Source organism: Falco punctatus (assembly GCF_963210335.1).
Source record: "Falco punctatus genome assembly, chromosome: 2".
NCBI lineage: Eukaryota > Metazoa > Chordata > Aves > Falconiformes > Falconidae > Falco > Falco punctatus.
Window position 1 is genome coordinate 20,042,845 of NC_137581.1, and position 27,635 is coordinate 20,070,479.

At 40.4% G+C, this 27,635-nt stretch overlaps 1 protein-coding gene across 3 annotated transcripts in view; it reads right to left on the reverse strand.

Moving 5' to 3' along the window:
- CRYL1 (crystallin lambda 1) overlaps positions 1-27,635 on the reverse strand; it is a 62,151-nt gene that overhangs the window by 26,553 nt on the left and 7,963 nt on the right. For 2 of the 3 annotated variants that reach the window (XM_080374624.1, XM_080374623.1), the window contains 3 exons: positions 19,527-19,653; positions 6,487-6,648; positions 2,162-2,356 (listed from right to left, as the gene is read on the reverse strand). In XM_080374624.1, coding sequence (XP_080230750.1) covers positions 2,162-2,356; positions 6,487-6,648; positions 19,527-19,653 — 484 coding nt within the window. The remainder of the gene's footprint in view (positions 1-2,161; positions 2,357-6,486; positions 6,649-19,526; positions 19,654-27,635) is intronic. The other variant, XM_080374625.1, reaches the window with a different exon arrangement.

Genomic DNA, 27,635 nt, shown 5'->3' on the forward strand with positions numbered 1-27,635 from the left:
AACTGCAGTGCTTCTCCTCTCATCAAAGGCAGTGTGTAGCCTGAAGTCACACAGCTGAAACTATACACCTTTGATAGCTGCTATTTGTCCAGGCTTTTGGAATGGAAATACAGCCATCAAAGTTGTTAGGGTTTAAATGTGGTTTTGCCCGAAATGCAATAAAATTATACAAAAACAGAACAACTTGAAAACTTTGATGATGCACAACAAAAGTAATTTTCTTACCTGTCAGTGCTTCAAGCACTATTTTGTTACTATCCACAAACCACCACCCAACACAAAAGCATCCATACAGGTTCATACTGAAAGGTCACCTCAGATCAATACCACTTTTTCCAACAGTAGCCCAGGAAGTGTTCTTACACTCTTTCCATAAAGAGTGTAAGAAAACCAAATAGAGAGTGATGCTTTCTATGATATATACTGCCTCAGCTCCCAGCAGTCCAGTCTTTGAGACTGACAACTGGAGGTTGCTTGCTTCTGCAGTCTTCCTCTAACATGAACATGTCTAAATGTTCCCTGAATCCATTCATATTTTTAGCATCATAGATTTCTATGGCAGCCACTTCTGTAGTTCAGTTCATGCTTTTCAGAGACATGAAAGAATCCTACTAGATTTTTGAGGCGTTACTTCCCTGGATACCTGTGCTGACCAAGAGCACTGTATCAATATACCTACACATACAGACTTACTGGTCCAGTTTCCCAATGACTCTTTGAACTAGTTTTAAAAAGAGCTAAGCTGTAAGTGCTGGTTTCCATTTCTGCAGTATTATACTAATTGTTGTGTAAAAAGGTGCCTAAATCAGTATTTCATCAACTTGATATTTGAGTTTTGGGGTTCTTGCATAAGTTCCATTTCTCCTTCATAGTCTGTCATTACTCATTTACTCTTTCCTCCTCCAAAAATCTTGTTCTTAGCATGACCTGTTCTATGACAAATCCCTTCCTTTCACGGAAGGGTTACTGTGTGGGAACCTCCTGAAGAGTGAACATTGCAGTTCAGCTAGCTTTTTACCCATGGACTCACTCACCTTCCTTGTTCACATTTTTTAGTAGTTGTTTTTACATTTTTATTCTCAAAAATCTTTTTTTTCACCAGTGTTATTATGGTTTCAAAAATAATTTAGATTACTATCCTTTCTATCCTCTGTCTTTCAACATTACTACAGCTTTCTGAAGGGGTTTTTCTTATCATATACTTAAGACTTACTATTAACTTTTTTAATAATATAAACTTTTTTTTTTAATTTAAAGAAATATCCAAAAGGAGGTCAGTTCCTTCCTAACAAGATTGTTTTACTTATTATTATTCACCACATCCTTCATATTGTTGTAGCTAACTACAGGTAAGCAAAATCAGTTCAGCAACTATGTTTAGATACTGCTTTGGAAAAAGTTGCTTTGCTTATGTTAACAACACATTAGTTGAATGATCTTTAACTGTATTTGTGTGAATGGTTGTTTCAAACACTTGAAAAATCAAAACATTTTCCATGAAAAAATTAAGTCCTGCTCAAGCCCAGCTGAATCTCTTCTCAACAGAATAGCAATAGACTCATAATTCAGCTCTTCCTGATGAAAGATCAGACCTTGCAGCACAGAAAAGGTAACTGTGGGAAAAGCTGAAGGGGCACAAACAAATGATTCTCAGCTAGAAGTCTGAATGGGCAGGAGGAGGAGAAATCTGTCTTTACCTACAAGTATCAAATAACTGTTGAAATTGTGAGTGCAATTCCTGAAAGGCCAAAGAGAAACCCATTTAAAATATTATTTTCATAACCACTGTACAGCAGGCCAGCAACATTCAGAAAATAACAGGAAATTATGAGACAACCTAGAAAAAAAGAAAAATCACTACTTTGGTTTCTGTGCTTTTAAGATTGTTCCTTAGATTGCCCTGAAAATAACAATATTCTGAAAAGAAAGCAGAATAAAGAATAGTTGTTACAACCATATCACTTTGGTTTTGTCTGTCTTTGCTATTTATAACTGGCATTGCTTCTTACTGTTAATTTACATGTTAGTACATATTTCACGTTCATAAGGGACAGTTTAACAAAGATGACAAATTTAGGGGAAATTTAAATATACAATCTTGCTTGTCACATCTACAAAACTGGCAGTGTGTGTGTAGAAATCAGAAAAAAAAAATACATACACCCACAAGCCTCCAGGCTTCACTTATCACTGCATACTGGAGCCGATTCAGAACAAATCCCTCAATTTCTCTGTTTAGTTTGACAGGAGACTGACCAATCTTCTTCATCAGGGCATATGTTGTTTCTGTAGTAGAAGGATCTGTTTCTGGATGAGGAACAATTTCAACCAACGGCACAAAGTAAGGTGGGTTTACCTCAAGAAGAAATACAAAAGAAGAATATCAACTATCAACAGATTAACAAAACAAGTTAATATAAAGCATCCTCATAGCTTGCTACTAGCATGGATATTTTCCAGTGAACACAGTAAGCCTGATCTTCAGACCCTGAAAAACTTGAACAATCCAATAAAACCTGGTGCATTAATTCAAATTTTAAAAAATATTTAAACTTGCATTAAATTTAACTCCGTTTAACCCCAACAAAGTCCATGGAGCTACACTAAAAACGACAGCACTCAAACAGTACTGGAAGATTTTATGCTCACTTGAGTAACTGATGTTTTCTCAATACTCAGACTGTTTGTTGTAAGATATTTGGTCACCACCTGTCTTTCTAAAAAACCCAAGGCAACTCCTTTTTGATATTCAGGAACTCTGTAATAAAATTATTGCTAAACACCACCTGTAAGATGCAACACTTAATAGATAAGCTGCTACTGGCCCAAGCCTGTAAATATAGGCTAAACACAGAAATCTTTAACAGATATCACATAAAACATACTGTGAAAAAGTTGCAGAACAGGTTACCTTCAAACACTGTACCTACCTAAAAAAAAAAAAAAAAAAAAAAATTACCTCTCCCTGAGTCTTCCCAAATGTAATTTCACATCAAGTAAAGACCTTTGTGTCATGTATTTTTGAAGTAATAAATAAAAAATTCTAAAGAACACCATAGAAACCGCTAAAAGGTCTTCAGGTCATAGTATTGCAGGCAGTAACTTGGCATGCTCCTTCCAAAAGTAGCAGTCCTCCAGCCATATTCTTAAAGTGTTAAACTCAGCTCTCAGTCTAGTTTTCAGGCAACAGCAATTTATGATGTTAGCTCCTTCTATTAGAAACAACACTGACATTCAAAGAATGGTAATTACATACTGATTCTTTCACCATGCTCCCTTTTAGTCAACTGCCCTTAACTGTGCTCATGTAAATGCAAGCACAGGATTTAATCACATCAACGTGCAAACAGTCTTTCCTCTCTGCATGTTCTTTCTTTTCAGCACTTACACAGTTCCCTTTACCATACAGTCTGACCAACACATAACCTGACGCAGGTTACAACTGCTCTAACTGCTGATGTAACACACTTAATTCCCTTTAAAGTGCCTTGTGTTCTAACATAATCTCTCTCACGTCAGTTTCTTTGGCAGTGCCACCACCAACGCTAAGAACAGCATGATGGACACCGTTGCAGGTGTGGTGCCAGGCAATGTAGCAAGACCCAAAACACTGCAAGCACCAAGACGTTCACTGAAGGCTTTTCTAACCCTTAAGTATATCACAGGTCCCAATGAGGAAGAGGGCAAGCTAATTGTTGAGAAAGACTGAAGCTATTATAAATTTATTCCAAGATCAGTGTTGACAGACATCTTACTGAAATATTCTATTTCATGAACTTGGCACAGTGAGTATATGGGTGTGTTCATGATGAGACTTAGGAAGACAATATTTTTTAGGAGTGAGAGAACAGATGTTGGTGAAAACTAGAAGTAGTAATAGCTGGATTAAATGGGGCATGGGATGGGGGGGATATTTCTAAAAATGAGAAGCCTTTCTTCAGAGAGCAGAAGAGTTTATCTTACCCTAAAAACATGAAAGCTAGGAAAAATTATGACAAAGTAAATGCAGAGAAATAATTAAGTTAAACAACAGCTGCCAACAAACATCAAATTAATTTTAATGGACTATTAATAAGATTGGAACAAAAATTAGAAGACAACTTCCAACGGGAGTAGTGGAGTTAAAAAAAACACAAAACAAACCACTAACAGATACAGCTTAATACATTTTTAAGGTGATTTGATTACATAGTTTCCTGTACAGCAAGGACTTCGCTCAATAGCACAGACCCTTCAAGCTCCATATTTCTAGCTATGTGACGTAGCAGGCATATACAGTACATGAGAAATCAACTGCTCTGCAGAAGACCTGTACCAATACATTGCCTGAAACTGCTTGCAGAGAACAGCTGTACCCACAAGTATTGTGTGCATGCCTATCATATATCTGTGCTATGGGATTTCATTCATTTTTTCTAATTACTGAACCTATTGCTGTTAAGCAAAGGGATGAGCTCCTTTCTGCCCTTTGGGCATTTCATTTCATTTCTCCTCAACACGCTCACCTGTGCCAGAGGCTTTACAACTCTAGCTTTTAATTTTTCTGGTATATCAAATTCTACAATTCTTGTTTTCACAGTATCTTCCAGAGCTGCTTGCTTCCTGCAGCCACCATTCCCAATGTCCTGCTGTCATGTTCAAGACGTTAGTAAAGACATGGTTAAACCAAAAACCACCAAGAGCCAGTAACTACTACAAAGCAAGCATGTTTCCTGATATAACAGATGCACAAAGGCCCCTGGAAAAGTACACTAGTGCACAGCTTCTCCAGTAGACTCCCCTTTGAGTGAATCTGAAATTACTAAGAAAACAGTCTGACTTGCCCTTCAAAGCCATTTCAGAACAATTAGATATTTTAAGGCACTCGAGTATTTACTTTGGAAAATACATATGTCCTTACAACAGCAACCTAGACAATGTTTACAGAGGGACTAGCTACCTTTTCTAGATCTGATAAAACCTGGTTTCAGAAGTGGCTCCTTTAAAGACTGCAGCTCAGACTAAACAAGACAAGTTAACTGGTATGTACCAACTCAGGAAAACAGTAAGAAAGAGTAACAAAAATCAAAGACTGACGAGCAGTCAGAGAATAGGCAGAAGCCCAGGAATTGGTTAAAAAAAAAATAGATCATAGCTATAGTTACTTAATACAAAAGTCTAGAAGAGACATTATTTCTTCTCTTGCGCTACAGAAAGTTACAACCCTGGAAATACGAGATAAGAAACTACTGAATTTTAGACTGGAGAAAGACTAAATGTAGGCACAGATATGTAATTTGAAGTGTATATTTTTTTCCTTTTAATTATAATAAAAAAAAGGGGGGTTGAAAACAAAGAAACCAATCCTTTTGTTCCTTTTGCTTCCACTCACCCAACGCACAGTGGTGATGGTGGGGGAGCATCAGGAAGGGACTGACCCAAATGCTTCAACGCTACAGCATTAGGCTACAGGCAGCTACAGAGACATTACAGTAAAGTAGTGCTGTATTTTTGTATTCACACTGCCACTCTTAAGCATGCCCAGGGAATTAACATTTACTTTACACTCCGAGGGATGCCCGGGAGAAAAAATACGTAGTCATCAAATTGCAGACAGCAGAGCAGTACCTTTCTCCAGATACTGCAAACCTTCATAACAGTCCTCTAACTCATCTGTCAAACACCAGACTAACATTAGGCTTACAAATTCATTAGCTATTGAGGACTAGAAAACGGAAGCAGTAAGAATCCCAGTGATCAAGACAAAATGCTCTGCCATGCTGAGGAGAGATGTGATAAACTGCTGCCTGGCAGCCCCACATAAACCTCTACAGAGGCTCACAAGTGCTTCTCAGCCTTTCGAGGTTCTGCTGCCACCTCTAGTCATGTCATTACTGCATCACTGCCCTGTCCCAGCTGGTCACAAAACATGCAAATTCAGCCCCAAGTACAATTTGTTCTACTTCATCCACCTGCTTTTCCTCTTTAGGCATACCTGCTTCTGCATCAGAGGTCTGATGAAACCAGAGACAAAAGCTCCCATCTTTCATTGACATTACCTGACAAGCACATGCAGCTCACTGTTTGGATCCTTAAGGTTATCCAACAGCAGCTGAAGGGACACTAGAAAAGACTAACAATGCCACAAGCAGAAAGTAGGGAATTTTATAGGTTTGTCTTCAAAACACAGAATTCCTCCATTTTGAGAGCCAGCAGTCTTGAGTAACTCACAACAATATGAGCACAACAGCTTACACAGAACATACCTTGAGCCAACAGTATGAAACATGCATATATCCTCTCAATTTAGTAGATGCTGCTGATCACAGAATGACCAGACTAAAGCTTTTCAGAGAAGTCAGGCCCCTGCACACTAACAATGACACACAAGCACTCCAAATATCCTTCTGTATCTCTCAGCCTGCAGGGAAGAGTCTGGGATGCAGTTTAGTTAAACACCTGTAATACTACTACTACTACAAAAACAAAACATGCCATCATACTTACAGGATGTGACACAATACACTGCTTAACATGTTTAAGGCCAGTGAACAATTTGCTGGGTAAGAGACAAGAGGTTGAGCTGCTCAAGATAACATTGTCACCAACAATAAGATCTAACTGACTGAAAATCTTCTTTTTCAGTTCCAGGCTCTCCGGAGTGCACTCCTGGAATATAAACAAAAAACAGTATTAGAAGTCTTCTAGTTCAATAGTATTTACCCATGTATTTCAGATTTCACTGATCCCACCTTGGCATCTAGGAACACAGCACAAGCCACCTATTTTTATCAGCCTACATATAATGCTAAGCCATATCACAAAAATACCTTCCCACATATAAAGGAATGGAAAACCCTAGAGTTTCTTTATATTAGAAGATGGATCACCTTGTACCACAGGAGATTCCACGCACAACAAATGGTTCTGCTTTGTCTAAAACACAGACTTCTACTCATGCAGAGATAACATAGTATGGAGGAATAAGACCTGGTCGCATTTTTTTGTTTGTTTTTTAAGAGACTCCCACATGACAGAAGTCCATATTCTCTCAGACAAGATGGAAATAAATAGGTGCATCTCAAAAGACAATGAATTTACAGTACTATGGCAGGAGATTCCAAGGTACAGTTCTGGAACCTGCACTGAAACAACTCTCAGTGACCCTCACACTTAAAAAGCTTAAACATCTCTATTCCTCTATTCATTTCAACTCCAAGAAAGATTTCTTAAGTAGAATGCATACTATCAGAACTTCTCACAAAGCTATTGAGCATGTTCAGCTCTGCAGTATTGTGTGAAATTTCACATGTATGAGCCAAGAGCTACACTCTACAGTCATTAGAATTTCAAAGTTATCCCCAGGAGCTACCTGAAGGAAAGCATGGAGTCCACCAGTCTGGGAACAACAAGGACATGGTAGAGTAACTACAGTGGATCTCCCCACAATCAACAGGAAAGACTTCTATCTACGAGAAGAAAACAGGGGAACAAAGCCAGCTTGTTTTCTGGGTTTTTCTTGGAAAGGTTTAAAAAAATCCAAACAGGATATAAACTTGCAAAACTTCAGCTTTACAACACACAGAAAATACCCACTCTTTTCCAGCTCTAACCTGTTCCCACCTGTCATGCTGAATTGCACATGAGGGTCGGGGAAAAGACTATATATTTAATATAACCTAAAATGTGCATTTAATACCTGCAGCTTCAGACAGACTCTGGCAGATATATGCTCAGGGCCAGTAAATGGATTAAAAGTAATTTGAAATCTTAAAAAATAAGCAAGTTGTGTGGAACAGTACTAGAAGTTCCATGATGCAGACGTGATAACCAGGGTCATTTAAGAACTCCAGATAGAGCCCAAAGTAATAAGACAGCCTTATCAAAACAAAATGATACTTTGCTTATAATTCCAGGATCCCTCCTTGTTGGTTAAGTTTAAATAGTTTCTTTTAGTAAAGCCAAAGTTGGAGAGAATTCTGCAGATACTGTTCAAGCTAATAAAAGAGTTGCTCTGAATAGGGTTGTGAACTTGAAACTCTAAGCCTCCTCTCACATCAGATGATAACCAAAAAGGCAAACTGAAATCTGCTGGAAACTCAAGCCTGCTACGGTTACATAAGGTTTCTGAATGGGCTATTTGCTTGAAGTTACTTGTATAGTGTCACAATTGTATTCAGGTTGTTGGACCACTGCAATAAAGTTTCTGTCCTCAAGCATGCAATTATTTTCTCAGAGACACCAATTCCCTGAAGAACAGGGGGAAAATTAAGCTCTAAACAATCCATTAAACAAGAACCTCGCTTGCTGTCAGTTATGGAGCCTGGAGAGGTCTGAAGCTATTCTGTTTACCCTGAGAAAGAGAAGATCAAACAGTGAGCAGATAAGGTAAGTTTTAAAGCTACCACAGTCTTTCTCAAAGAATCAGTGTAAAAAGGTTAGCATACACCTCTACGCATTTTAAGTGACACTGTATATTTCTGTGCCCTTTTTGTAGAGATCATACTTCTCGTTTGCAGTGAACAATACGCCTTTATTCCAAGGCCTGAGCACCTGAACAAGGTTGCTACTAATCTGACTTCCAATTTAAACTTTATAGACATCTTTTTTAATTGCCTGATCAGAACACAACAGTTAATTTTTCAAACCCACCCCCTGGAAGAGTTGCATTGAATTAAAGGCTGAAAGGTAACAGACATTACACTATTCAAATACACATTCAGAGAACACACAGCAGTATTTGACCAGCCTATGAACTCTTAAAGAACTACACAAAAATAAACACATACTAGACTCTCTTATTAGCAGACAACACCAATACAAGGCAAGGTTTAGCTGCCCCCATTAAAAAGTTACACTTAAGTGACACAACCCTCAAATGCTAGTACATGGAAAGCTACAGAGTTTTCCCTGTTTAAATGCAGCGCCTCTTTGTTTTCGTACAGGCCTCTCCCACCATGCTACCCACCATCTGTGCTCCCACATGTTTCCACATTCATCTAAGCGCACAACTTCATTTACCTGTATTTAAATGCTGGCATCTACCCAGGTTCTTCCTATCCTTTCTCAGATATGCCAAGCTAGCAACTCACCTGTACACCACCTTCTAGGAAAACACTTCCCAAAACACTATCTTGCAAAATACCTTCTCCTTACACTAGCAATGGGAATCGCTGTGAAAACCATGGGCTGGTTAGCACTGGGAGGCAAAAGAAACAAAGCATGGCCTGAAGAAAAGCACTGCAACACAGTGGTATGGCCCTAAAATACATGGCATTGTCCTATATACGGCAGTATAAGATGAAAGCCAGAGATTTAAACTGGCATGCAGAAGCTCAAAGATCAGCAAGCATTCAGCAACAATCTAGCTACTTTCTCTAAGATCATCTAGAGATGGTGTCACAAGGAGCAGCATCAAGCCCTCTCAATAGCAAGTATGGAGCCTGGCAGTAGTCACCAAGCATAAGGAATTGTTGAACAAAGAAGTTTGAAAGCCACAGCTGCACAGTGATGAGTTCCTACCTCCTGACTAGATTCTGGCTGCTGCATATTCAAAACATAATCAAGAAAACATTTCTTGCCTGGAAATCTTCATATGAATGTTTATGATAATGTAAATTCCTGCAATTGAAGACAGATTAATCTTGAGCTCTTCTAGAGCCCCCTTCATTCCAGGGCTGTATCTCATGTCATAGGATTCTTTCAAGCTGATTTTGGTCTGAACAGGCCAAATTTCTCTCCCTTGTAGTCCAGGGCCATGATCCCACTTTTTGTCTGTCATCTCCTGTCAGGATCCCCAAATCCACCATCTCATAGTTCCTGTAGCCAAGGCTTCACCCCCAACCTTCAAATTTCCCATCAGCTCTTCCTTGTTTGTAAATATGAGGTCCAGCACCGCATGCCCCCTCTTCTGCTCCTCAATCACCTGTGTCGGGAAGTTACCATGAATGCGTGCCAGAACCCTCCTGAATTGTTTGCACTTTCCTGTGCTGTCCCTCCAGTAGATACTGATGTGGCTGAAGCTCTAACCATGAAGTCAAGGGCCTGCGAATGTGAGGCTTCTTCCAGTTGTCTGAAGGCCTTTTCTTCTTGATCAGGTTAGCCTGTAGCAGACATCTACCACAATGTCTCCCACATCGATGGTCCTGTTAATCCTGACTCATAAGCTCTCAACTGGCTCCTCATTCAAACTGGAGCAGAGCTTTGTGCATGCTAGCTCACAGCATGTAATTAAATACTTATTCCTTTCCTACCTTCGTCTTGCACCACCTAACCCCCAAAAGCTGTACTTCACTGCTATACTGCAGCTGCCACAGCAGAAGTGCCCTGTTGCCTTGCCCTGACCACAGTAGAAAATTATTTTGAAGACTTCTGTGACTTCCCTCTTCCCAGTAAATTTAAAATGGCTTCAAGCAGCAGGTAAACTGTTCAGAAGCCATAAGCACTTTGATTGCTACAAGGATGCTCTTCATCTTCTGCAGTTAAGTGAAGATTCTCCAAACATGCCACAAACCCTGGCTCTGTTCCTCTATTTATACACATACAATTTACAGCATTTTAAATAGTCTTAGCTTTTCAGTGCTGCAATTTAGCTGACCATTTTGAGGCACTTCTGCATAACAGATCCCAGAGCCAAGTAACAGTAATCCTCTCCTTTCATGGAATGAAGATGTAGCAGCAGCTTTCAGAGCACCAATCTCACAAGCTGGACCCAGAATGCCAGCACTCTTGCAACAGGAACCACACTATGTCCAGCTTTTTCTGTGAATATAAAGATCTTCACAGGATTAAGAGACAGAGTTCCAAATCTCAGAAAAGCAGCTTTTCTGAAAGTTTTGGTGCCTAGTCCATTTAAACAAATACTTTCATTACCTTCCATAGTTATAATCCATTGGGTAAAGAACTTAACAGAAAAGACTTCAGGCATAACTGCTTTATTTTAATACTACCAAGTCACTTTAGAACATCCTATTTCCAAAACAAAGCCTGCCCAACATAATCCTACATAAAGCAGGGATTTGTGGATTTAAAACAGCATTCAGGTTATCTGTATAATGACAGACATTAAAAATACCTGAAAATGAGACTTGGAAGCTTAATTACACAAAACAGATTTCAAAGCACTATTACTATAGCTGGTGACTGTACAGTCAAATACAACTATTTTATATAGTTTTACTAATATAAATAATTATAATAATGAAAAGATTCTTGTAAAAACTTAGTTGACTTCAGAAAAAAAAATTACAGATACTAAAATAATCTCTGCAAATTAAACCCTACTGTTTTACAACTGTTCCCCCCAATACTACTGGCAAAGTTGAGTTTACTGAAGTTATCAAGGCAAGATTGCATCTATTTGCTTCACTTGCGGATGCATACAGACTGCTATGTTTCTGTTTTATAGAATCCACATCCGAGTCAAATTATATTTTAAGCAAAGTAGTGTTTAAAATGCTCACTATTATAATTAGTATTTCAGTGCTAATTATTAATATTATTTCTGTTTAGGCTTTTGTATTGACATGCTAGTTTATTATTCTGCAGGGTTTAGGTCTGTATTGCTATTCTGGAAGACTGAAGATGCACCTTCTGTTAAGGAAACCAGAGCTTATTTCTTTTGTATTCTATGTCAGACACTAAAGTACATTCTACTCGGCAAACAAGTCATGTACATGAAGCTGGGGAACTATGCCACCTGCAAATAAAAAAAGAGTGACATTCTGACTGCAGAGTTTGGGAGGTCAGCTAGTGAAACAAGCACAGAAATAAAATGGTATTTTTAATATTTTTAAATCAGAACAGCTTATTACATCAGAGTATCAATTTTGCTTCTAATATTATTACTAACTTATGATTTAGCTCAACTATCTACAATTTTTCATGTGTTACATCAGTTTGGTAGTTTCACAAAATTCAAAACTATTATGTTTCAAATGCAAATACTTGATTGCAAGTATTTTGGACTTTTCCATCCTGCTCCCTCCCAAAATGGCAAAGTCGTTTTAGATGCTTATTCTGAGACACTTTAAAGATGGATAGTATGTAAATATACCAGGATGTTAATTAAGACAAGGGGTCAAATAAAAACACATCATTTCAAACTGTAAAGGTGGTGGGGGAAAACACATTTACTTAAGCCTTCTTTCAGAAAGATTTATTACCCTCATATGAGGGTAAAGGCAGGGACAGCAGCTGGGAGGAGACACACATTCTTGCTCAGTGCTGTATGGGTTTGGGATACAGCACAGAAACATGAGACATGTACACACAGCTGTTATTGAAGGAGTCCCCAGGTTACTGCACACCTTTCAGCATGGCATCAGCATTTTGATCAGTTAAAATGAGTAAGATTAGAAGAAAAAAACCATCACAAAAAGAACAACAGAAACAACTGACAGCATAGATTCTGATCACCAACATTATTATGTCAATTGTTGGACTTCGCAGTGTTAATGGTTGGACTCAACCTTAAAGATGACCTTTTCCAACCTAAACCATTCTATGATTAGTTAGTGCATGACTAGAACTCAAGCCCCCAGCAGCCAGGGTGATGACAGGGGAAGCAGGGGGGTGAGGAGCACCTGGCTGTGCAGCACTGCAGGGAGGTGCAGTTAAGTGGTCCTTTGACCCTGAAACAGGTGATGCAGGAACCCAAACCATACCGGATACACACAAGGCAACAGAACCTCATCAGGTTGTTTGCCCCTTTTCTCCCTGCAGGTATTTATTCCACATACCTGGTATACAAGCCTTCTCCAAGACTGTTTCAAGCACATGTCCAAATACTAGATCATTAACCAATATATGTTTGGCAACAAAAGACTCCTCAGATGTAAAACTCCAGTTAGCCCAGAACAAGCCACACAATCTTGGCAACTAAGATTTTATTTTGAACTTGAACAAGAACTTATATCCTGTAAGCCAAGGGTAAGAAAGCATGATAAAGAAAGCAGCTCCTTTAACTGAAAAGCAGAGTGGCAATTTGTTAATAATGACAGGGCCACATTAGCACCATTTGACTACACAATTATAAGAAGTAGACATAAAATAGAAAGGCATGGGGGCTTCACATCCTGGGACTTCAGTTACAGACTTTCTACAGGGCAGGTAAGCACTAAAATAAAATGCTTAACACAGGGGAGCAGAAGGAATCACATCCCATGAGGATTTTAAGAACAGGTTAACTTATTTTTGACAGACAGCTGTCCAGGTATGACTGATGCTGTCTTGTAGAAGGGGTTATACTAAGTAACTTCTGAAGCCCCTTGCAGCTTGATTTTGGATCACTCTGTAGTTGGTAGGGCAGAAAAGGTAAAGATGAATCTTATAATAAAGGTGGGGTCTTCTCATACACTGTTCTGCTGAGGAGCAGAAGATGGGGTGGGGCAGGACACACACACACACACCAAGTTTAACTCTGATTCATAGGGTTTAAACTTCTTTACATTTCCATTCAAAATACAGTTATAGAAGCATCTTAGAGTAAATCTGAAAGTGCCTGGCTTTTAGAACAGTGTTAAGTTCACATTCAGCAAAGCTTTAATAGAATTCAAAGCCATCAACTAAAGGACAGTAGATGAGTAAGCTTATTACAGTACAGTTGTAAAAGTATCAGTTAAAACACCAGTACTTTCAGGTTAATCTAATAAAAAAAAATAATTTGGGGGGCTATAACTCACTTCAAATCTAAAGTGATAACTTAGTTTCTTAAACTTATGAGCTCATACCAGCGTGCAATCTAATGCTTCTTAAATCACTGCCTCTTGAGTGACATGCAAGATTGTCTACCACACAACCCCATACAAGTAAATAACACTTTGGTGAGGTGAAATCCAGCATTTTGATGGAAAATATGACAATCTCCTGTAATGGGGACCAAACTCATATTCAAATCTGTAATGGTAGACAACACCAGTTGTTATATGCACAGGATAGATGAGGAACGAATGGTAGAAAGTTTGGAAGGCCAGAAGTCTATTCAGCAGCACCACAGCAGTGACACTGGCAAGCTGTCTACCCAAACATTGTCTTCCAGTTCAGCTCAAACACTGACTTGATACAGCAAGTCGTTGAGATCAGATTGTTTCAAACTCTAAAATCAGAAAAACAAGTTCTCAAAACCTCTATGTAGACGGCAAGTCAGGTCACATGCTTAAAACAAGCTCCCTCAGAAGCCAAAACATAACTTCTGGTACCTCCAGATCGGCATTTAAGATAAGTAGGGTAAAACCAGGCCTAAGGTTATATTTACCCAGCTAAGAGCAAACAGAGCCATGTTTGCCTTCCAGTGCTCAAAGCTGACCAGTGACCAGTCCAGAAGATGCCACGTTACTGCAATGCTTGCACACTCTGCCTTCTAGCAGCTTTGTATTTACAGAAGTACATTATTAATGCACTTCCAAACTGGGCGGATGGTCTTCTGTCTTCTGAGCTCAGGACAGCTGCAGACATCTTCACCCATTGCTGTCTGCAGGTATTCCCTCAACCCCAGAAGTAAAAGGGTTCTTGAAAGCCATCAGGAAAGTAAAACAAAAGCTAGAAGTAGAAACCAGTACCAGACAATCAAAGACAAATTCTGATGATAGGAGACATGAGACACCTGTTGTCAAGGCTCCCAAGTCAATGCTGGTTTCCAGTTCTGACACATCACCACACTTTTTGAAAGCTGTTTTTTAGCTGCTTAACACTTTTTCTAAGTATGTCTAACTGGGAGAAATAAAAGAGCCAGTGAGATCTAAAAGAGACCATGAAAGACCTGTTAGTGTTATCACCAGTTCAAAAGAGTCTGCAAGTGTAATGGTGGGGGTAGGGGTGCACATATGTACACTCTCTGTTTTTAAAGGAGGAAAAAATAAATTGAAGTGATACTATTTTAAGGCTTTTATGCAGAATTCCTTTAAAAGCAAAAAGGATAAATACCTCAAGACCGTAAGTTACAAGCTGCAAGCTTAATTTCATTCCCTTGCCAGTCTGTTTTGTCCCATGCCACAGCACGACTGACAGGTTCAGAGATCACCCCTCAGCCACCCTCCGTGTCCAACTTCAACCAGCCCAGCCAGGCCTCGCAACTCACCAGCGCACACTGCAGTTCAAGTGTCAAGAGTAAGATCCTTGCAACAGTTAGTCATCTTATCCTCCTCAGAGCTAGTAAACTTTATTATTCTGTTAGTAAATTGTTTCAAAGCAAAGCATTTAAAAAAGTATGTTTACATTTTACTAGCATTGTGGTAAGAAATCATGTAAGTGCTGCACTGATTTCTATTCAGCTTATATTATTTAGGAACTAGACATACATCCACTCAAATCTGGTTTTAATAGTGAAAGGAGTACTAATAAATACAGTATCCAACAGTCACATAAGGACAGAAGACCAAAGTCATCATATATTTATGCAGGAAAGTTAAGAGCACAATATTAAGAACTGCTTACTTCACCCATGATAGCCCCATGCCAGGGATATTATAGTACAAATGTATCCATTAATTTGTCTCCATGGGGTTTTCAGCTAATGGAAAAGTTATTTCAGAATTAAAGCTTTCAGTGATGCAAGAAGCTTGCAGTACACATCCAACTAAATTCTATAGATTATGCTTACTCTTAAGTGGCATACAAAAGCTCTGAGATGGGAAACTGGGTGAATACTCTGTTTTAGATCAAAAAACCAGACTGATTTCCTTCTGAATCAATACAGGTTACTTCATAAAAATGTTCAGGAGAGGAAATATATAAAATAATATGCATCAAGGCATACCTTGTTTTTAAAGATTCATGACATTACTGCTATGAATTTTCTTCTTACTCAGTCCTAATTATTTCTTGCATCTTTTTCACTTTTACATCTTCATTAATGTCATTTAAGAATTTTCACTTGTTACTATTTCATTCCATTTGTTTTAAGTTATGTTCTATGAAAACAACATAGAAGGCAAATGTCTGCAGAACTCATTTAAGGAGTGCAAACACCAAGGAAATTTTTAAAGCTTTAAGTGGACTTACTCCACAAAGGCCAAATTTGAGAAGTTGTCAAGATTTAACCAACTGAAATTTCTGGTAAAGAAATGCAGTTCTCATGGAAGTTTTCTAACGAGTTAATCAGTAGGTTATATCATTAAGCAAGAAAATAGAATCCTCTGTATTCAACTAACATCAATGCAACCGATGTTTTATTTTTTAAGTAACTAGAAGTCACAACTTAGGAGTGCAAGTGTTCTAATTAGTTCATTTTGTCCTTGAAGGTTCAAAGCTGCACTAGGCAATGTTTCTGAAGTTTAATATGGTTCAGCTAGAAAGCAGTCCGTTCATTGCTGAAATAAGGCTATGAGCCTAGAACTAAGACTCTTTCATATCCATTCCACCACTCTTCCAAGAGCAAATTAAGGACGAGTTTGATTTGCCCACCTACACTGTGTATTTGTTAGCACTTTGTATCAAACCAAAATTTGATGCTATGGTTTGAAAATGATGAGCTGATAAAAATACCACCAACAGTGTCTTACAAGTATGATTTGTTGCCCGTGGGCATACTGCAGCTACTTAGTTTATTTTTATTTATTTATACACTAAACTACTACATGTTAAGAGACATCAAAAGGGCTAAGGGAACACAAAATAGTACCAGAAGGTTTGAGTTACCCCAGGTAGATTGTTGCTCTTCAGAGACTATCAACACAACACTGCTGTCTTCAACTACCTGAAGGAAACACACAGTCTTCTTAGAGGTCCATACTGGTAGGATGAGAGGCAAGAGACTAAAGTTGCAAGAAGGGAAATTCCAATTAGATATTGGGAAAGAAGATGCACAATGAGGATAATCAAACATTGTAACAAGCTAACCAAAGAGACCAGAAGTGCTTATCCTTAGAGATATTCAAAACTCAACCGCACAGATCCTGAGCAAGCTGATGTAAGTTGTTTCTACAGTGGATTGGACCAGATGACTCCCACAGGTTCCTTCCAACTCAAAATAACACTGATTCTGCAACATATGCCCAACGCCTATTTCTGATGGGGTGGGGGACGCACACAAGGAGGATGCAGCCCTTGATTTAATTTGAAGTAGCATGCAGGACCTTGCTGAAAAATCTTACTGCTGAAAAGCCTCTCTAACAGAAACAATAGCATACTGAAATCCAGCATCTCTCTCTGAGCAACAAAAGCCAAGAACTTCATCACAGCTGTGCTCAGCTTCAAGAGAATATAGTAAAATAAAAGTGAGGATGCTAGGGAGATGCAAAGTTGGCAGCAAGAAAGATCAGATCCTTACAGGTAATAACATACACAGAAAGTAAAAACACTACGTGGACATACCAGGTAGTAAGAAATGCTTGAAAAAGCAAAATAAACCAGGCAGAATGAAGAGTCTACTAGAAACAAGAAAGAAACCTTCACAAAGTTCATGCTTTACCCAAATGAACACAACCATGTAAGATTGTTAATTTGGCAAAAAACCCACAAAGCAACAAAGACAACACCACCACTCCCCTTGCAATTTACAGGAGGAATAATAATAAAAAAAATTAATTTCCCCCTTCCTTTCTTCAAAAATGTATGAAGAAGAATGCATAGGATCAAGAGATGATCACAGTACAGAAGGATCATCTGGAAAACACACACATCAGTGATTTCTTTGCAACTGTTTTATTTTTCCTTCTAATCCTTGCAAAAAAACAAAGCCTTAAGTCTTAGGGACTCCCAGGGTGTGTCTCACATTGGAAGCAGCTGAAGAAGTCATAGAACAGACGAAAGGGGAACCAGAACCAAGGTACTGGGACATGTTTTGATATGGCTGAATTACCCAACACAGTAACAATGACTTACAACCACTGACTTGAAACAAAACTGAATGCACACTATTTCGGTACCAAAGAGCAGAAGAGTGGCAACCATAATGCAACTTCTAAGGGAACTTCAGGAAAGATCTCAACAATGAGTCTGTAAGCCTTATGTCTCTGTTAAGCAAGTTAAGAGAGAAAGGTAGCACCAAATGAGTATTACATAAGTGGCAAAGAATCAAAGAAACTTTTCAGAGGGAAGTCCTGACACACAGGCCTAGTAGAAGTCTCTAAAGGAAGTAGCAAGCACAGGCATGGAAGTCATGTAGTGGTGCAGCTCCTGTGAATACCCAGAAGTCTTGCAACAAAAAGTAATAAAAGCTTTCAAGGAAGTTAACTGGTCACATGTGAGACAAAAGGTCTTTTCATGGACAATAACTGGTAAAAAGATAGTAAGCAGAAGGTAGGAAGAACAGTCAGTTCTTACGGAATATGCTGACTAGTGCTGTTTCACAGGTATCTGTGCCCACTGTTATATCCATTTATAAACAATGTGAAAGTTAGCTCATAAAATTAAGTCAGTCATCATCACTACAACCACAGATATTTGAAAAAGGACTTCACAGGACTGACTGACTAGACAATAGATTTGCAGATTAAACTCAGAGGTAGGTGATATAGGTGAAAAAATTAATACAAACTGACAAGCTCTGAGCTCATTACTGATGAAGGAGTAAGATATTAAGGGAACAGTATATAGTTTCATGATCTGGAGAAAAGGAATTGAACACAAAATAGTATACCACTGCAAAAATCTATAATGCATTCACACCTTGACTCCTGTGTGAGGCTTTGCTCTGCCTCCTGTTCTCTCCCCCTCCACTTCACCAACTTGGGAGGAAGAAAAGGTCTATAAATCTGTCCTCTTTTAGCTTAATTTGTTATTAGGGATGTGTTACAGCTAAGCAGACTGGGATTTACAGCCTGAAACAGTATAAATTGTAAACATGTACACATACATGGAGAGACAGTAAGTGGTACAACACTAGAATAATACTGGGGGATCACATAGACTAGAAGATACCAAGTCTAATGCAAACTCACCCGTATTTTGCCCCAGAAACGGTCCCTGATTCACCTGTTCCCTGAACTATGGCCATACTGGTAAGCATGCTACGAGTTAAGCAGCCACAGACTATCCTCGGGCCAGTAACTCAGCTTCTTCCCCACACCAATTCTACTTAGCAGCACAGATTCCAGCCCTACACATCAACCCTGTTTTTAATACTCTTAACACTCTCTGAGGTAGCTGCTTTTAGCTACAGCGCTTCCTCACAGTCAGAACAGAAGTCACCTCTGAGTACAGCCATACTCCCTGCCCTTCCTACATACCTGGAGAGGAAGAAACGTTTTATTCCCCAGCACTAAAATATGTGACATTCCCTAAGAGATAATCTTTTCCCAAGAATCTTCTGCCTGCCTTTCCCTCACATCTGTCTTTAACAGGTACAGTCTTTGTTATACACGTAGTTCAGCAAATTCTCTCTCAGCTTAACTGCCAGCCTTTTCCAACATAAGCCAGAAATTTCCAAGGATTCTTAAGTAGGAAACCTTGCAAAGAGGCATGATCTCCCATGTCAGGATACTAGGCTAGACAGAACTTTAACAAGCACAACTATCCTTATGGGGTCAGGATGTTGAACTCCACTGCCCACCTCACCTCTGAATCATCCTTCTAAAGTGTTTGCTAGGAGTTGTCAAATCTTTGCTTACCTGAATGAAAGTAGCACCCTCTACTGCTGCCTTCAGGTCTGTACAGACACTAATGAGAGCCAACTGCTGCTCCACACTCAAAGTTCCTTTCAGGAATCCCGACTTCTCCATCTCTTTCATTTGTTTGCTGACAGAAACAATATAAATGCATTTAAATACTTTACAATTGTTAAGCCACCATTAATTTTTTTAAAAGAACAGTACTAACAACACCACTTAACAAACAAAACTAATAGTTAAGAAGCTACTTGCCATCCAGAACATATATTTATACTAAAAAATACAAAGGTTCATTTCAGTCATTTCTCTTCGCTCCCTCGTAAGATTTTCTTCTTTCTCTTCAAGCATGGACAGCTTTAAGATCTACTCCTAGATGCATGCTTGTCACTACCTCAAACTTGTTTTCACTGATGCAGGATCAGCATGAGTTTTCCCACTCATTTAATGGGAAGGGGGTCCCTTCAGTATACTTCATCTAGTTTTACAAACAGCCCCTTTCTTACGAAGCCTTGCTGTAAGAACACTGTTTAACTGTATAGGGGTTTGAAAGGGCCAGTTGAATCTGGTCAATCAACAAATGGTTACAGGACTGGTGCCACAGCCAGGGGTTCAGCTACTTGGACCATAAAACTTCTTTTGAGAAAGCTGGTCTACTGGGGGTTGATGGGGTCCATCAGACAGAAGTGATGCAATGGCTCCTATGACTGAGGCAGTGGAATGGAAGGATACAGGTTCTTTTGGAATGACAGGCAGGGGAGACCAGGAGGGGGTGTCACCCTTGATGTCAATGACCAGCTGGAGTGAAGGGAGCTCTGGCTGGGGATGGATGAGGAGCCAAACAAGAGCTCATGGGTAAGGATTAAAGGAAGGGCAGGGACAGGTGACATTATAGTGGGGGCCTGCTACAGGCCATCCAACAAGGAATACCAAGCAGATGAAGCCCTTTATAGACCAATAGGAGCAGCCTCACTTTCACAAGCCCTGATCCTTGTGGGGGGCTTCAACCACCCCAGTATCTGTGGGAGGGACCACACAGCAGGGCATAAGCAGTCCACGAGGTTCCTGGAGTGCGTGGATGATGACTTCTTTCTCCAAGTGATAGAGGAGCCAACAAGGAGAGATGCTATGCTGGACCTTGTTCTCACCAACAAGGAGGGCCTGGTGGGGAACATGAAGTTCAAGGGCAGCCTTAGTACAGTGACCACAAAACGGTGCAGTTCAAGATCCTTAGGGCAGTGAGGAGGACGCACAGCAAGCTCACTACCCTGGGCTTCAGGAGAGCACACTTTGGCCTCTTCAGGGACCTGCTTGGTACAGTACCATGGGATAAAGCCCTGGAGGGAAGAGGGGCCCAAGAAAGCTGACTGATATTCAAGAACCACCTCCTCCAAGCTCAGGAGCGAGGCATCCCCACAAAGAGCAAGTCAGGCAAAAACACCAGGAGGCCTGCATGGATGAACTCAAACACAAAAAGGAACAGGTAGCCTGGGAGGAATACAGAGAAATTGTCTGAGCAGCCAGGGATCAGGTAAGGAAAGCTAAATCCCTGGTAGAGTTAAATCTGGCCAGGAACATCAATGGCAAGAAGAAAAGCTTCTGTAGGTATGTTGGTGGTAAAAGGTAGACTAGGGAAAAAGCTCCTCTCCAGAAGGAAATGGGAGACCTGGTTATGGAGAAGGCTGAGGTACCCAATGACTTTTTTTGCCTCAGTCTTACAAGCAAGTACTCTAGCCACACTGCCCAAGTCACAGAAGGCAAAGGTAGGGACTGGGAGAATGAAGAACCACTTGCTATAGAAAATAAAGTTCAAGAACATCTAAGGAACCTGAAGGTGCACATGTCCATGGGACATGATGGGATGCATCCATGGATCCTGAGGGAACCAGCAGATGAAGTGGCTAAGCCACTATCCATCATATTTGATAAGTCATGGCAGCTCAGTGAAGTTCCCACTGTCTGGAAAGGGGAAACATAACCCCAATTTTTAAAAAACAGAAAAGGAAGACACAGGAAACTACAGACCACTCAGTCTCATCTCTGTGCCCAGATCCTCCTGGAAACTATGCAAAAGCACATGGAAAATAAGGATGTGATTGCTGACAGCCAACATGGCTTCACTGACAGCAAACTGTGCCTGACAAATTTGGTGGCTTTCTACAACAGGGTTATAGCATTGATGGATAAGGGAAGAGTAACTGACATCATCTACCTGGACTTGAGCAAAGCATTTGACACTGCCCCACATGACAACCTTGTCTCTAATCTAGAAAGACATGGATTTGACACATGGACCACTTGGTGGATAAGGAATTGGCTGAATGGTCACACTCAAAGAGTTACAGTTAATGGCTCAATGTCCAAGTGGAGACCAGTGACAAGTGGCCTTCCTCAGGGGTTGGTACTGGGAACTGTTTAATGTCTTTGTTGGCAACATGGCCAGTGGAATTGAGTGCACACTCAGCAGATGACACCAAGCTGTGTGGTATAGTTCACATGCTGGAGGGAAGGGATGCCATCCAGAAGGACCTTGACAGGCTTGAGAGGTGGGCCTGTGTGAACCTCATGGAGTTCAACAAGGCCAAGTAGTAGGCCCTGCACATGGGTCAGGGCAATCCCAAGTACAAATACAGGCTGGGCAGAGAATGGATTGAGAGCAGTCCTGAGGAGAAAGACTTGGGGGTGTTGGTGGGTGAGAAACTCAACATGGCCCAGCAACATGTGCTTGCACAGAAAGCCAACCATATCCTGGGCTGCATCAACAGAAGCATGACCAGCAGGTCGAGGGAAGTTATTTTCCCCCTCTACTCTGCTCTTGTGAGACCCCACCTGGAGTACCATGTTCAGCTCTGGAGTCCTCAGCACAGGAAGGGCATGGACCTGTTGGAACAAGTCCAGAGGAAGGCCACAAAGATGATCAGAGGGCTGGAGCAGCTCTCCTGTGAAGACAAGCTGAGAGCTGGGGTTGCTCAGCCTGGAGAGGAGAAGGCTCTGGGGAGACCTTAGAGCAGCCTTTGAGCACCTAAAGGGGCCTACAAGAAAGGTGGAGTGGGACTTTTTTACAAGGGCATGTAGTGATAGGACAAAGGGGAACAGCTTTAAACTGAAAGAGGGTACATTTAGGTTAGACATTCTGAAGAAATTCTTTAGTGAGGGTGGCGAGGCACTGTTTCAGGTGCATTTGTCTGATTTTTTTTAGGTATTCAAGAATGAATCTTGTTTTATAATAGAAGTACCTACTTTTCCCCCCAAGAGAATACAGCTCAGATGAGACATTTAGATCACAGTATTCTGCAGCCAAAGATGAAAGTTTGCAGGGACTTAAAGACAATCCAGTTCCCACTTAAATATACAGAAGCAAGCCATATCTCAGCAGAGGTTCACCAAGCCCTCAAATCTTAAGCTTGAACTGGCTCACTAGATCTATCATTAACTTCCAAAGAATCAGAAATTTACTTCAGCATCCATATAGTTGTGTTGTGTCCAAGAATACAGCGAATATAAGCTCTGATAGTTTTATCCTGGCTTTATTAGTAAGTCATAAACATCTGTAGCTCTGTAAGTTACTCTGATGTCCTTTCTTCCACTCCAAGTAGTAGAAAAAAAAGAACATTTGTTTCCCAGCAAACAAAACAGCTTCCTAACATACATCTCTCACACCAACCCAGAGCAGCAATACCTCATCCTGGGAGCAATCCCACTAAATATCAAGGTAAAGAGCACCCAGTGGCCACTTAGCAGTAGCCAAAAATGCTTACAGCAGTTCTGCTCCTGATTTCGCACAACAGTCAAAACAAACAAATACCTTCAGATCACTATAGACTTTGTATATTAAATCAAAGGATTTCCAATAACTTGGGAGCAAGTAAGATGTCAACAGAGGTTCTGTTTCAAGCTAGTAAAGGTGACAGTGTACCTTCCAGACCAATATGTACCCATATTCTGGACTTGGGAAGAACAAAATCAACAACAAATATCCACATGCATGTGCACACACAGTGCTAACTCCTACAAGCATTAACTTTCTCCTCTTAATAAGCTGCTTCAGCAACTAACTCCAGATAATAATTTATGTACTGCAAGTTCTAACACTTCCTCTTTATTTTTGTTTCTCCAGAGATGATCACGGACAATGACTTTTTAACTCTCTTAGACAGAGTACACCTGGGTAAACAACTAGGCATTGCTTTACATTGGACAAGAGCTTTGAAAAGGTTCAATTAATTCTTGACTGGAAAACTACGCCAAGAGTCGTATACACTTTTTAGACATTGCTCAGGTCTGTCCTGTTTGCTTCCTTGGAGTCCCTTACATTTGGTACTAAAATCAGTATTTCTCTCAATTTATGCAGTCCAAAACAGATGGGCAGTTCCATTAATAGCCTTCTACCTCTTTTCTCAAATATGCATTTAGGCTCAAACCTAGACCTTTCCTACCCAAACCTAGTTAAATTCCTTTTAGTAAGTTTCTTTTAAGAGTACTTCAAGGAGGAAAAATAATAATTTGTGCTCAGACACACCCCCATCCCCCCAGAAACAGTCACAGAAGTCAGCAGGAAACTCATCAAGTGTCTGGAGAAGTTCCCATTTGGTTTCTTAATGACACAGCAAATGGATGGCCGGAAAGCACAGGCTTCTACCTCTTGAGCAACCTGCATGGCAAGGGATAGAAGACAGGAAGCTTCAGCTCCATTTTCCAAGTTGCCAGGGTACACCACAGCTTGCTAGGCAGAAGTTCCATCCAAGACTTAGGGTGTCTAGCACACTAAAGGTGCCAGTGCTTCATCTGTAAAGAAACAGGTACACCCAAGCTAGAGTATCCAAACTTCTGGCTCCTTCACTCCTTGTGAGGCAAGATAAGGAACCAATAATTGATAAGGAGCCAATAATTCAAAAGGTCTTAACTATACATTCATCAGAAGTTCATTTCCCAGGTATTCCTGCCCAAATCCACCATACTTTTGCTCATAGGCTGTATATTGCTTTTAAAAAACCAAAATTTAAGTTTGAAGAGACCGCAACTTACTTACTTTCTTCTTTGAAGAAGACAGTAAAGTTCTTGTTCATTTTCTGTGCAAATACTACATTTGTCTCATTCTCCCTGGTCCTCTGAAACACCAGTCTGACAGGTAACTCAGGGATTCAAAAAGGCTAGACTCACAGACTAAGAGATCTAGCTTCTGGTTTTCTTCCACAAGCTCTTACAGAAGTTTGTAGCAGCTATCTCCTGTTCTATACCTTACCTGCTCTGCCAGTGACGATTCTCCCATCATTTCTGCTACTATGACACAAGCCATTACACACTACACTGTGCAGTGAACACCATCTCTTAATCAACCTGCAAAACCACCATCTTCAACCTTTGGAACTTAAGGCTGAACTGATCTTTTTCCTCCTAAACAAAAATCTTCCTGTTAACACCACCAATCTTCATGTTAGCCATTTATTTAAAATTAGTACGATTATTTAAAGCATGGAATATGAAATACGTGCATTACTTCAATTTTGGCCTTCCTCTCCAGGAAGTTTTCTTCTATGGCATCCTTCAATATATTTATAGACATTTTGGTTACTTTGTTCCATAAATTAATTTTAAGTCTTCCAAATGCTGAACTTTCTTCATATTCCCCTAGGGTATCAGATTACCGCAAAAGGGTGGGGAGAGAAAAGGAGCATCCCCTGATAGGTATAGATTGAGGCACAAACCAGACCAGTTTGTAGATACAGTAGTGCGCCACTGACCTGTGCTGGATGATCAAGGCAGCCTAGACTTCAGGGTGATCATCCCTGAGGACAACCACAGCCTGAGGTCATTGCAGTCGTGTCCACAGCACACACCACAGGACTTCGCTCTGTAGTTTTATCGTATGCGTAGCTTGAAGAATTTGACTCAATACCTGTACAGTCCTTGAAGAATCAAGAAGTCACGGCCATGAGAAAAATACTACTTCCTTTTAGACCTCACACTTCGTCTACCTCCAGAGTTTTACTGTTGTACCTGACTGCCCATATCAACACTACGCCGGGAACTGAGACAGTATTTGCTTCAAGATAAGGCACCCAATCTATAGTACATACCTGATCACATAAATTGCCTGGAATGCTCTTGGTTACAACTCCTACTCTAAAATCCTTTACAGAAGGACCTTGCAAGTGATGCTAACACTTAACACATTTTTTTCACCTCAGTGCCTTACCTTTATCTACAGCTACTATTGGGCAGCCACAGTATTCAGCACAGGTTGTTGCAAGATGAAAGACCACTTAATCACAAACTTACTGCCCACACCACCAAGGAGAATGCAGGGAAGAGGACACAAATATTATTCTCCACAAGTTCAGCTAACTATCATTGCCTAGAGACTAGGACCATTAACCAGTCATCTACCATCTAGTGCTGTCTAATAAATGAGAGGGTAGTTGGCATGTCAAAAAAACCCCAAACAAAAACCACAGAACAAACAAAACATCACCGGTGGCATATATCTAGCCTGAGACACAACAGATCAAGTAGGCAGCAAAGCATGCCTGACACTGGGACCAGCTCACTGTCCACACATGAAACAGCCAAATAGTAAGCTGCCAATACCAAGTTGCAATCTGTCAACTGAATGAGTTAGTAACCACTTTCCCTCTTCCTGCTTTTCCCAGACTAAAGGTAAGCATACACCACACTACCATGGAAGAGTTATTACATATTAAGTCTCCTTGAAACAGCAGTACAAGCTGGAGCACAAAAGTTACGTATATTTCTGTCCAGACAAGAGAGATTCTGAGCTGTCAAATGCACTTCATCCATAGCAATGGTAGTATATTGAAGAGGGATAGTTGCACATCCGCCTTTGACACAGTTTTGAAGAGGCACAAAGCAAAGGACTACAGAGGAGCCAGGACATGGCGTAAGAGGACAGTGATGAAAAAAAGCCAATCGAAGTTCTGAGATCTCCTAAAGTTATCCAACACAAACTGTTTTCCAGCCAGGGCACTCTCAGGACATCTATAGTGGCATTACATAAACTGAATGCTGCAACAAGAGGAAAGACTTACTAACAGAAATAGGCAGTTACAGTCACAATGTTCTTCCCCCATGGTAAATGCAGAGTCGCCAACATTGCAGAGTCTGAGCAGGGTCTGCAACTCACCACAAGTCACTTCTTACGCTAAGGGATCAATTCCAACGCTGTCTCCAAATCTAGTGAGCTAAATAAGTTTAATTGTTAGGTTTGTCAAAATCCTTTTGGCATCAGAACTGGTAAGTTTATGACAGGAAACCTTCCTGCTAGGAAGAATTTTCTGTGGTTCCTAATGCGGTGGGTTTTTGCGTGTGTGTTTTATGTTCAGGTTCAAGATGAAAAGGTTACCTAAAATAGAGACCGACCATTCACATCCCCGCTTCCAGCCACACAGACCCAGGTTTCAGGCTGGTTCTCCCACAGACACACGGGCTGAAAGGGGCCCTGAGAAGTCTCTTGCACCTGCAGCAGAAACATTGCTAATACCAGATTCGGTTAGCCTTGGTTTTGTGCAGCTAAGCCTTGCAAGCCCTCAGGGATGGAGATTTCACCAGCTTTTTGGACAACGTGTTACTTCTGCATACCAGTCAAATGTCAGCACATGACTGTTCTCAACTACTTTGTAATTAGGAAGATCAGTCTTATTTAAATCATAGACCCTAGCTGCCCAGGGGACTGACTGCCACACAGGAATGAGGTGAAAAGACAACATTCCCCTTTGGAGTTGTTTTCAACTAAAGGACGGTGAGGCACAACCTTTGGAAAGAATCTATCCTTTCCAAAGCCTATTAACACATTCTCTAGTTAGTTCTGCAAATGAAGCAATTTTCTCTAGCTAGCTGACTGCACTTTTCGGGGCACAGGGTTGGGGGGTGGGGGTGGGGGAGGGGCACACAGGCAGAAATAAAATGGAAAAGTAGAATCAAGCCTATGATTTAGCACAAGCTCGATACGCCAGTGTCAGGCACTCAACAGCAAAATAAACTTTGAAAAGGATCATCTAGTTAGAAGTTGTCCCCTCAAAGGGGATACAGTCTCTGTTCTGTATTGTATCAATACTGTAATGCAGCTTGGCTTAGGTCTTCCTTGATAGTTTTATG